This window comes from Glycine soja, chromosome 19 (assembly GCF_004193775.1).
Source record: "Glycine soja cultivar W05 chromosome 19, ASM419377v2, whole genome shotgun sequence".
Taxonomy (NCBI): domain Eukaryota; kingdom Viridiplantae; phylum Streptophyta; class Magnoliopsida; order Fabales; family Fabaceae; genus Glycine; species Glycine soja.
The window spans coordinates 38,647,742-38,659,737 of NC_041020.1; the positions used below are offsets into that span (position 1 = coordinate 38,647,742).

General features: G+C 28.8%; 2 protein-coding genes across 3 annotated transcripts; one reads left to right on the forward strand and one right to left on the reverse strand.

The window, feature by feature from the left end:
- The first annotated feature begins 3,617 nt into the window (after positions 1–3,617).
- On the forward strand, positions 3,618–7,024 carry LOC114400094 (serine carboxypeptidase-like 45). 2 transcript variants are annotated; one of them, XM_028362374.1, is made up of 9 exons: positions 3,626–3,993; positions 4,091–4,192; positions 4,314–4,502; positions 4,589–4,659; positions 4,759–5,040; positions 5,152–5,276; positions 6,065–6,157; positions 6,266–6,383; positions 6,771–7,024. In XM_028362374.1, the coding sequence occupies exons 1-9, from the start codon at positions 3,741–3,743 to the stop codon at positions 6,918–6,920; spliced, it is 1,383 nt and encodes a 460-aa protein (XP_028218175.1). In that variant the 5' UTR covers positions 3,626–3,740; the 3' UTR covers positions 6,921–7,024. The 2 variants fall into 2 exon arrangements, with proteins under 2 accessions (XP_028218176.1, XP_028218175.1); XM_028362375.1 differs by lacking the exon at positions 6,266–6,383 and having other exon boundaries at positions 3,618–3,993.
- A 2,303-nt stretch (positions 7,025–9,327) lies between these two features.
- LOC114399133 (10 kDa chaperonin, mitochondrial-like) lies at positions 9,328–11,395 on the reverse strand. Its single transcript, XM_028361254.1, has 3 exons — positions 11,181–11,395; positions 10,566–10,705; positions 9,328–9,635 (listed from the first exon to the last, which is right to left on the reverse strand). The coding sequence occupies exons 1-3, from the start codon at positions 11,283–11,285 to the stop codon at positions 9,587–9,589; spliced, it is 294 nt and encodes a 97-aa protein (XP_028217055.1). The 5' UTR covers positions 11,286–11,395; the 3' UTR covers positions 9,328–9,586.
- Between the last annotated feature and the right edge of the window lie 601 nt (positions 11,396–11,996).

The window sequence follows — 11,996 nt, forward strand, 5'->3', positions numbered from 1 at the left end:
TAATTGATATTTCATTGCATTATAATATTATTTAACTAAATTGTAATTTTAATCTTCCTATAATTTTAAATTTATAATTTTGGTCCCCTTATTTCTAAATCAAGACATTTAGTTCTTTAATTTTTTAAAAATAAGCAATTTTGATCCTCTCCTTAGTTGACTATCCAAAGTTAACTCAACGTATTGATACTGTTACAACGTTTATGTGATAAAAGATTAAATGAAATAAAAAATAAAAAAAGATCTTAATAGTTAAACTCATAACCTTTTATTGAAAGATTCAAAGAAAAGATAATAGATCAGTGACACACTTGTTTTATTTATTTAACTTTATAAACACTATTTTATATGTATAATTAGTCAAGAAATATTAATTTTTTTCAAATTATAAAAATTTATGAATTAAAAAATTAATTTAATATATAAATATTTTTAATTTTATTATATATCATCTTATATATTTTCTTAATAGTTTTCATATTTTTATTTTTATTTAGCCAATTTATAATTAAATTTCATAAATTAATATATAAATTGATTTTAATATACAGATTTTTTATATTCTAATTATATAAATAAATATAATTTCATCAATTAATCAATTAATATGTAAATTATTCAAATTAAGTAAATTTATTTTAAGATAAATTATTTTTATTCTAATTATATAAATTAATGAAATTTGAATATTTAATTTCTTTAGGAAACTTACATCTTAATATTTTAATTTTAACTATAAAAATTATTTAGTAAATAATTTTTTAATACCAATTATATAAATCAAGAAAATTACATAAATTAATATGTAAATTACTTATATAAATTATTTCATGTAATTTATATAAATTATGTAAATTAATTTTTATATATAAATAATACAAATTTTATTTTAATTATAAAATTAATAAATTTTAAATTTAAATTTTAGATTATTTAAATATTATTTTAAATTTACGTAATTTGTATAAATTACATAAAATAATTTTTTTTAAATAATCTATATATTACTTTTTGTAATTTCTCTTAAATTTATAATTAAGTAAGAACAAATTTTTATCCAAATAAAGTTTATAATAAAAATAAATACATGCAATATTAAATATTTTACTTAATTTATAAATTTTTATAATTTTAAAAAAATTAAAACTCTTGACTAATGATACATGTAAAATAGTGTTTATAAAATTAATTAACCAAAATAAATGTTTTAGCTGTTTATTGCTTTGTCTTTAAACAAAAGGTTATGAGTTTACTTTATTCAACCTCTTGACATATAAGTGCCATGTCAATCGTCTATATAAGGAAAAGATCAAAATCGTGAATTTAAAATTGTAGAATGATTAAAATTATTTTTTTATAGGCTTCATTGCAATAAAATATGATGTTTGACATTTAAGCATACTTCATCTGTTTAAATGATGCATTTTGAATGTCTAAATTATCCAAAATTTGATGTTCATAATCATCAAGATAATATAAAATGATAAAACATCTTAATATTATTTGAGAATAAAAATTATTGTTATAACCCCTAAAAGGATTTTTCTTAGAATCATTAACAAAAATGATAAAATGAATCTGATGATACATTTGAGTAATTAAAATTTTTATAATTAATAAACTAAATTTATTGTTATAATCGACAATTTTTACAAAAATGAACTCGTGACCACAAGCTAGTCCATAAATATATTCTAAAAAAAATGGATACTAGATATCCTGGTATTGAGATCTATGGAGTTCTAAATATGTTCTCGCACAAGTGACAAGTAGTTTGAGTTTTTTAAGCATATGTCAAGAGTTTAGTTTTCCAGAGGCTATGTGAATAGAAAATCACATGTGGAGAGAGAAGTTTCTCCTTAACTAGTACTCTATTTTCTCCGGAGATTAATTTCATAACTTTTGATTGCGGAGAAAAGATAATAGATTATAATCTTTATGTGACCATTGTATAAAAAAAAGAGTTGGAATATATAGAACTTTGGTTTCCTATTTATATTTTAGGTTTTGGTCATTTATGTATAAAAATTTCACTTTGATCTTTTATAATATTTCTATTAGACTAAATTACTCCTTTTATTTGTCAACTCTTTATACTGATGATATTAATTCTGACTAACCTAACATCTTTTACCATTTATCATGTGTCATCCAAATTAAGAAACCAAATGAAACCTAAAATATAAATAAAGAACCAAAATTTTATTTTAATCATATATATATATATATATATATATATATATATATATATATATATATATATATATATATATTCTAATAAATTGGTTAATGAAATTTAACTTTAGTAAAAAGTTATTAAAAGTATTATTTTATCACATCTTATGTTACTAAAGATATTATTAAAAAAATCAGCACATCTAAGCCATTCCACTCAACCATGATTTGGTATATTCTAGGTAGGAGGATGGACACAAGTATACGGGGACATGTTATCATATGCCACCATAAGAGGAGCATCTCATGAAGCTCCCTATACTCAACCAGAGAGATCACTCGGGCTACTCAAAGCCTTTCTGGAAGGAAAGCCACTACCAAGTATAGAATAAAATATGAACAGCTTTTAGTTACACAGGTGTTCCTAATTTCTTTTACCACAATAAGATAAATCCTTCTAAAATCCTCACAGAAACTTATTACTGCTATTGGATCGCCTTTAATTGTTATCTTAGTGCTTTCTATTTTTTTTGTTTTGTTTTTGTTTCGAATAATGAGTTAAAGGGGCAAGGGTTGTAAGTGTGAGATTAGGATTAGCTATGTATAATTCACTGAAACGCAACCAACTTCTTGTAACTGATAGGGGGTATTTATATTTTTAGTACAAATAGTGACAATCAAATTTGAATTTATGTTCGTTAAAAAAAATTGAGTTTATGTAATTTATCCATTTTCCTTACCACCAAGGCACTAACTCGACGCCAATGGCTTATTTATAAACTGATTTTTTTTTTTTTGATGAGTGATATTCATAAACTGATTTAATCTGAGTTGAGTTGAACTTACACATGTTCCTTATTAATTATATGAGTTAAAAAAATTAATGATGATAATGTTAATTTTATAAATATTTTATTTTATTTTATTATTTATTAGTTTTTCTATGTGTAAAATAACCTAGGACATAAATTATAATTAGACGGAAAAAGTAGTATTTAAAATTGAAATAATGGATTATAAAAGGAAAATCATTGAGTAAATTATTTTGACTAAAAAGAAAAAGAAAACAATGCAATTATCTCTGCAATAAATTAGGATTATTTTTTCATAGTCAAATCGCCTTAATAAAAATAATAACTTTGATGTATATTTTAAAAGTTTTAATTTTTTTAAAAAAATAGGGGGGCCTAGGCCCCTTAAAAATCTTCACAGTTCCTTCCTGTTAACACTGTAAAAATGTTGTACACTGTTGGTTGGTGTACTGAAATTTAATTCTATTTTTCTAATCTAAATTGCACTGATTTGCCTAACGCATTTTTATTCATATTATAAAGTCAAACATAGAGTGCATCCACACATGAAAAAACAATAAAAGGGAATATATAACCCAAATTCTCAAGGCAGGCAGGTTAACAACTAATTCCACAGGTGTAACAGCCACCATTTGTTTCAGGCGTGGACTACAAACACAAACGTTATATTAATAGGACAATGACTTGTTCCTTATTTGTTGTAAACCTTTGCATTTCACCTTGATCCCCCAATTAAACCAACAACATCTGAATATGACCATGCTACCTCACCCATTTACTATGATTGCAACAATAATCATTGTTCTTGCACAAACACTTGTGGGGGTGAATTCACTTCCTGAAGCTGATAAAATAAGCAATTTGCCGGGGCAGCCACATGTCAAATTTCAGCAATATTCTGGTTACTTTTCCGTGGATAACCAAAATCAGAGAGCTTTGTTTTATTACTTTGTTGAAGCTGAAAAACACCCTACTTCCAAGCCAGTAGTCCTATGGTTGAATGGAGGTATATACAAGATATTGTTCATTTATTTATTTTGGCATAGGTTTAAACTATTTAAACTAATCAAAGAAATAAAGGTGCTTTCTTTTGATATATGAAGGTCCTGGTTGTTCATCTATTGGAGTTGGAGCTTTAGTTGAGCATGGCCCTTTCAAACCAGACAGCAATGTTCTTGTGAAAAATCATTTTAGTTGGAACAAAGGTGAACCAAAAATCCAACAACTTTGTATATCCAATGCTTTGTTTCTATAGGGGTCAAAATATCAAATATGCTCCTTTCTTGAAACCAAAATTTCTTATTGATTTTTCATTTTGTTTTTCAGTGGCAAATGTGCTATACTTGGAATCACCGGCTGGTGTTGGATTTTCCTACTCTAGCAATGCATCTTTCTATACATTAGTGACAGATGAAATTACAGCTAGGGATAATCTTGTTTTCCTGCAGCGCTGGTTCACTGAATTCCCTGAGTACTCAAATAACGACTTCTTCATTACAGGGGAGAGTTATGCTGGTAGACAGAAATAATTGAAATAAGTTAATAATATATTCATTTTGAAACTGCAATAAGGTAATACAAACTTGTTTTGTTTTTTGCAGGCCACTATGCTCCACAACTTGCACAACTTATTGTTCAAACAAAGACCAACTTTAATCTTAAGGGGATAGCAGTGAGTACATAGGGAAATTTTGAATGCATATATAACAAAAAATCATTTGATTTATTTGAAAAGTATAATGTGTTCATATACATGTTTTGATATTTGCAGATAGGGAATCCTCTTATGGAATTTGATACTGATTTGAACTCCAAAGCTGAATTCCTTTGGTCCCATGGACTGATTTCAGATTCAACTTACGATCTCTTCACCAGAGTCTGCAACTATTCCACTATTAGGAGACAAACGATACATGGGAATCTTAGTGACGTTTGTGCAAAAATAAATGGACTGGTGTTTACTGAGGTTAGCAACTATATAGACCAATATGATGTCACTCTTGATGTGTGTCTGTCATCAGCAAATCAGCAGTCTTATGAGCTGAATCAAATGGTAAGCTTCATCTGTTATATATGCATACCCCATCTTAATTATTTTGATTGTTTTCTCCCAGCTGGTGTTGTTCTATATTTTTTCTTTTACTTGCTTTTGTCTATGATGTAGCAAGAGACACAGAAGATAGATGTTTGTGTGGATGATAAAGCAGTCACATACTTAAACAGGAAAGATGTGCAGAAGGCTCTCCATGCTAAGCTTGTTGGAGTCTCAAAATGGTCAACTTGCAGCAGGTAAGTCTTATTTATTGCTTCAATGATGAGACATAATTAGTGCATTTAGATTTAGAGATGCATATATATAAATATGTTTTCAGTCCTCCCTATAGTTTCAGTGAAACTTAGATTTTAGTTCTTGAACTTCAATTATGATCAATTTGATCCCTGAACTTAAAAAAAAAACATGATGGTTTGTTTCTTTTCTTATAATAAAAACCATTTCAGATGAGGGATGAAAATCATGTTTTCTTCTAAAGTTCAGAATCAAATTGATTAAAGTTAAAGTACCAAAACAGGTATCAAGTTTTTTTGAAAGTCCAGAACCAAAAATATATTTTACCCTAAAATACTATTACCTCCATTCTTAAATTAGTGTTACATTTGACTTTTCAATGTAACATTAATTTGACTTTTCAATGTAACATTAATTACTCTTTTTCATTATATCCCTGATAAATGTTACTTTAGTTTTTGAATCTAGCATTAATATTATCCTCTTTCATCCATTTAATTAGGTTAATTTTGTAAAATTATCACTTTCTTTTATCTATTTATTAGTTTTTTTTTATCTTTGTAAAATAACTTAGGATGACACTTTTTATGAAAAAGAGAAAGTATATGTTTTTCCATCTTTATTTTAGTGTCCTTTATTACTCAATCTTTAAATTATTGACCTAGACTCCTGGTGTAGCATTCTCTAGCAACTCTTTTTTTTTTTACTCCTTATGTTTCCATAGTTTGACTTGGACCCCTTTTTTTTAGACTTATCCCTCCTATTTAACACTATCTATCCTGTGTTATAGAGTTCTCCATTATGACCGTCGGAATCTAGAGATACCAACCATTTCTATTCTAGGAGCACTTGTTAATTCCAACATCAGAGTTCTGGTATACAGGTAAGCGAATTTATTGAATCATCTGCATTTACTTACCTAACCCCATTACCTACCTACCATGATTCACCAACATTTTTTAATCAAGCCAAGTCCTTTTTTTCGGTACAGTGGAGATCAAGATTCAGTTATCCCATTACTGGGATCGAGATCTCTGGTGAATGGATTAGCCAAGGAACTTGGACTAAATACAACAGTTGCCTATAGAGCCTGGTTTGAGGGAAAACAGGTTAATACTTGGAATACAATTTATAAATATATAACATCTTGAATAACATTTTATATCAATCTTAACCATTGGTTGAAAACTCTCCAAAAATTTATATATTAGTAAATTTCAGCTATTTTGATTATGCATTTAGCAATTTCTGAATTATCCAAAATTTGATATTCATGATCACCAAGATAATATAATATGATCTAATAAAAGGGTTAATAAAATTTAACTTCAGTAAAAAGTTTTATATATATATATATATATATATATATATATATATATATATATATATATATATTATTTCTAAAGAATTTTTAAGGTATCATTATACCTTGAAATTTTTTAATACATCTAAGCATTGCCATTTGACTCAACCTTGATTTGGTATATGAATTTCAGGTGGCAGGATGGACACAAGTATATGGGGGCATGTTATCATATGCCACCATAAGAGGAGCATCTCATGAAGCTCCCTTTACTCAACCACAGAGATCACTCGTGCTACTTAAAGCATTTCTAGAAGGAAAGCCATTACCTGGTGTTAAATAAAATATGAACTGTTTTAATTACACAGATGTTCCTAATTCCTTTCACCACAATAAATATATTTTTTTCTAAAATCCTCACAGAAACTCATTACTACTATTGGATCATCTTTAATTGTTATCTTAGTACTTTCTAAGTTTCTAGATTTTGTTTTCTTTCGAATTGCGAGTTAGAGGAGCAGGGGTTGAAAGTGAGCATTAGGATTAGCCATTTATAATCCACTGAAATGAAAGGAATCTATCTAATTTGTAATCCAAGAGCATGTTTATACACTGATTTAATCTGAATTGAATTGAACTTACACTGATCATTTTTACAAGTTAATATACAAATATATAATAATGCTTAGAACAACACCAACTCCCCCCGCCAGAAAATTACAGAAACCGAAGAAACACGAAAAAGTTTTTGTATTGGGGAGAAAATCCACTTCAATCGTATTAATTGAAAAGTAGAACCAATATATAAAAAAAATGGAAAAGGCAAAATATATTATTAAAGAAAGCATTGGCACATAACCAAACTAACACGAACCAATATATAAATGTAAATCAAACTAGATATGTAGCAGTGTTTGCAAATTAGTTTGATTTAGTTAATATACAAAATAATTACTCATAGCAGAATAAAAATAATATGCAATCTGATTCAGCATCCAAAGGCCACCCACGTTGTGTTTGTTTCGGCATCCAAAGGCCACCCACGTCTTTACAAGAATTCACATCCAATAGCTGAATTGACTTAAAACCAATTATTGCAAGCGTTCAGAATGATGCGCATCCAAAGCAATGACATGCCAATGCAAACATGCTAGAAATTCGTTTAACTGTGTGGTAATCAACTTTCAAAAATGAAATTTACAAAATCACAAGAGATAAATAATGAGTTAGCACGGCATGCATAGGTAGAAAGTAATAATTGTTAGACAAATGGCCTCAGAAATTTTAAGAATGAAGAGTTGAATTAAGATTTTATAAATTGTTCTACAGTTAAAATTTTATACACTTTAACCCAAGTCTCAAGATTTCTTTTAAAATAAATTTCTAAATGATAATTCAAATTAAACTTAATGAATAAAAATAATAAGCAACAATAAATAAAAGAGTTTGAGGGAAAAAGAGTACATTATACTGGTTCGACAAAGTCTGTTGCTTACGTCCAGTCCCCAAGAAACCTTCTTGGGAGTTCCTTCCTTTATAATTTTTGAAACACAAGGACAATTCTTTCTTTGTGTTCAGATGCTATACAACAAGAGACTCTCAATCTCTTAGTCCCTTGATTAGAAAGAGAAGAAGAAGATGAGAGTCTCTTGAAAGATGTTTATAATGAAGCACTCAATTCCTTATTGATGACACAAGCTTTTTGTCAAGGAATTTTTTTGAAGATATGAAGATTTGTATTTGAGGCGATAAGAATGTTTTTACTAGTGAAAACTCTCTTAATCTTTTGAGAGGATAAAACTTTTTAGACAATGAAAACTCTCTTAATCTTTTGAGAGGATAACACTTTTTGGACAAGCAAAGCTCTCGACAAATTTCGTGCCCAAAGGCATATATATATATATATAGGCCTTTGATGATCATTCAAAATTCTGTTGAAAATTTTTTTCGAAAATTCTTACTGATTATCCATATTAGCGTAATCAATTACACATTTATTTTTTTAAGAGTTGTGACTCTTCACTTAAAATTTGAATTTCTAAGACCGGTAATCGATGTAGTCGATTACATATTTGAAATTTTGAATTCAAATTTCTTATAGCTATTTTAAAACATTCAAGAACTTTTGTAATCGATTACAAGCAATGTATAATCAATTACATCATTTCAAAAATATTTAAAAATACTTGAAACATTTTCAGAAAATATTTTGGTCACTGATAATCGATTACAGACTCTAGTAATCGATTATCAGAGAGAAATCTTTAAAATAAAAGGTTTTGAAAGAAAATGCTTTTGACCAAACCTTTGTGCTTTCAAATCTAACTTTTAAATCTAACTTGTAGATGTAACTTGTATTACTTGGATTTCTTGAAGTTCACTTGAACTATCCATGAAAAACACTTGACTTTTGACACCATCTCTTGTAGTCTTGCTTCCACAAAAACGTGAACAATATATAATCAACCAAAACGAAATCATTACAACCAATGAACATTTGAACCAGATGGAACTTAATTATATTCATCAATAGTATTTGCTGACATGGATGCAGCAACAATTTTAATTTAACGTGCACTGAATGTTGTTTAAATCCTTAACGTTGTCAAACAAAACTGCTTTCTTCTTGATTGTGCTCGAACTTGCATGATACGTCCCAATCAAAAAAATGTCAGAAAGAATTTTAAAAAACAATTATCACCTTTACAAAATATTTGGAATCCCCATCCACGAGTATGCAACAGAAAATGTGACAACGATAAATACTCTTAACCAAGCAAAAAAAAACAGAACTACAAAATGTTAAGGCAATAAATTTCATGAGCTACAAAATAGTTTTTCCAGTTGTTGCAGAAAATAACATTCATGGTAAGCCCAAAAAAAGTTCCAAGTGTTTTGCTCCACACCAAAATGTTGATTTAGACATCATACATAAAAATCAGAACATAAAGAAACTCCTCAAATGTAGCAGAGCACCTAGCATGTAAATTTCCACGGATGATTTTGACATCAATCATGCAATGTCCCCAGTATATCATCGTCTCTAAACAGATGATACCTACACAAAAAGCATTTAATTAGCCAAGACTTGAGAAATAGATAGCAGCTATTGCAACTAGGATGAACCAACTAAATCCGTCCAATATAATTCATTTACATAGTACAAGAAAAGGAGAGAAATTAATTGGTGGCTAAGTAGGTTAATATCAATAAAATATTTCCAAAACTAGCATCCCTTAAACCTTGATGTCGATATTTCGTCTGTTAACTTTGCCACACTCAAATCCCATAATTTGAGAGGGTTTGAGAATGGCAAGTTAACAGATAAAAAATCAAGACACTCCCTATCCTCTTAATTTTGGATTGTGACTTCTTGTCTTTTTCTAACATAGAGAAAAAGATATGTACTTTTCAACATCTGTCTGGTTCAAATTATACATTCTTAACACCACGTGGAACTTCAAATTTAGTTAAACCCTGAATATTAGGCAACTGAGAATCTAGTAACAAAAAGCAATAAAATTCTTATGATACTAATGCTTTACTTCATTAGAAGTATAGAACTAAGAAACTATGGATAAAAAAGAAACATCAGATTAAAAAAACTAACAAATATATATATATATATATATATATACACACACACACACACACATAATAAACGAATCATCAAACAAAGCAATTCTAAATAATGGACAAACAATATCAAGCACAGCATCTCCTTCTTCAATAAGGGTCTACCTTGTATTAATGATTCACAAAGAAAACAGTCTCCAATAAGTCAATAACATTTACTCATTTAGACCTGAAGGGATCAACTTTGTAACAAGAAAATGTATTTAGAAAAATGCGGGACCTCAAGATTAATTCTAGTCCATTCAAACATTTATATCTACATATTAAACTTTAGGGTTAAGTTGAAGAATTCTACGAGGGTAAAAAATAAACTAATAAATAAAAAATATCACAAGAAAAAACATATACATACTCTTTGTTATCAAGCTTCACCTCAGTTCCCCCATATTCAGGCAAAAGAACAGTGTCACCTTCCTTTACAGCCACAGGAATTAGCTTCCCATCCTTACTGTGAAAGCCAGGGCCAACAGCAATAACTTTTCCGGAATTCAGCTAAAGTAAAACACGTAAAAATACACCAACTCAGCAAATGCACTACAAAAAATCAAGAATGTAACTCAAATGTATGATTTGCAGTGATAAATTGTCACTTATCAATCGAAAGAAGCTGAAGCACTAACTTGGAAAAGACCTTGAACAAAGAAAACTCACTCTTCAAATTTAATTGTTATTGTAAATACACTAAGACAACTACTCTATAATACAAAGAACCATAGGATCACAATCCAAAAAAACAGAACAGGACAGTATGCATCAGCTTAATTAGTACCCATCTGGGTACGATATCATATCACAGTATCACACACAGAAAATTGGACAGCTAAAACACCCATAAAAAAAAGTGGTGAAAATGGAATAAGTAAAATATGAAGAAATCAAGCCAAGATGAAATTTTGAAATGAAAATAGAAGACCCAAAAGGAGGAATTGAAAAGGGTACGAATGAATTGGATTGGGGGTGTAAAAACCTTGGTGGATTTCTCGGGTAACAAAATGCCAGCGGTGGTCTTCGATGGAGGCACGATTTTCTCCACCAAAACCCGATTGAACAGAGGAATCAAACGCTTCGCCATTTGAAAGACACGACACCAAAGGGAAGGGAGAGAACACCGACAGAGAGCCTCTTGTCGAGAAAGTTGAGGTCAATTGTTAGGGTTTTACAAAAGGGTTTATGTTGATTCTATTTTAATTTTTTGATTTTATAGTATTTTTGTTTATACAAGGGGGTTCTAGAATCTTCGCTTGTCGTGCTTCTTTTATTTTTATTCATTCCATGGTGCATGTTGCTCTGTCCCAAATCGGAAGTCAGGCCCGGCCCTGAGACTTGTTCGGCTATTGCTTTCTGCACTTTCGTTTTGCCTTCCAGACTGTGCAATCCAGAATATAAAATATATTCTGAAATTTTTATTTATTTTTGGCTTTCGGAATAACTAATCCGAATATAAAATAATATTTCGAAAAAGTGTAAGAAGCAACTTGGGGAGTGCAGGAAGTAATAGTCTGCTTGTTTTAGGACTGATGGCACTAGGCCCATGATTGAAGGGCCCAAAAAAGTAATGAAGAAAATTTAATGAGGGGAAAAAAGTTTTAATCCCTTTAATAATAATTTAATTTTGTCTACTTTTTCAAAAGTTGTTCAGTTACTAATTTCAAATTATTCAAGCATTAAAATTAACATAATTTTAATTTTAAAAAATTTAAAGGTCCATTTGCATGTAATATTTGGTATTTGTGTGGTTTTTAGTAGAAAAAATATTTTTATGAAATAAAATATATCATTTCAA

Bases quoted from the DNA above. Each gene is read 5' to 3' on its own strand.
- LOC114400094 (XM_028362374.1), top strand. From the start codon at position 3,741: ATGACCATGCTACCTCACCCATTTACTATGATTGCAACAATAATCATT. The intron at 4,193-4,313 runs GTGAACCAAAAA...TTTGTTTTTCAG, and splicing joins TCATTTTAGTTGGAACAAAG to TGGCAAATGTGCTATACTTG. The intron at 5,277-6,064 runs GTAAGTCTTATT...CCTGTGTTATAG, and splicing joins AAATGGTCAACTTGCAGCAG to AGTTCTCCATTATGACCGTC.
- LOC114399133 (XM_028361254.1), bottom strand. From the start codon at position 11,285: ATGGCGAAGCGTTTGATTCCTCTGTTCAATCGGGTTTTGGTGGAGAAA. The intron at 10,706-11,180 runs GTTTTTACACCC...GTTTTACTTTAG, and splicing joins TACCCGAGAAATCCACCAAG to CTGAATTCCGGAAAAGTTAT. The intron at 9,636-10,565 runs GTATGTATATGT...CTTTTTGTGTAG, and splicing joins GTGAAGCTTGATAACAAAGA to GTATCATCTGTTTAGAGACG.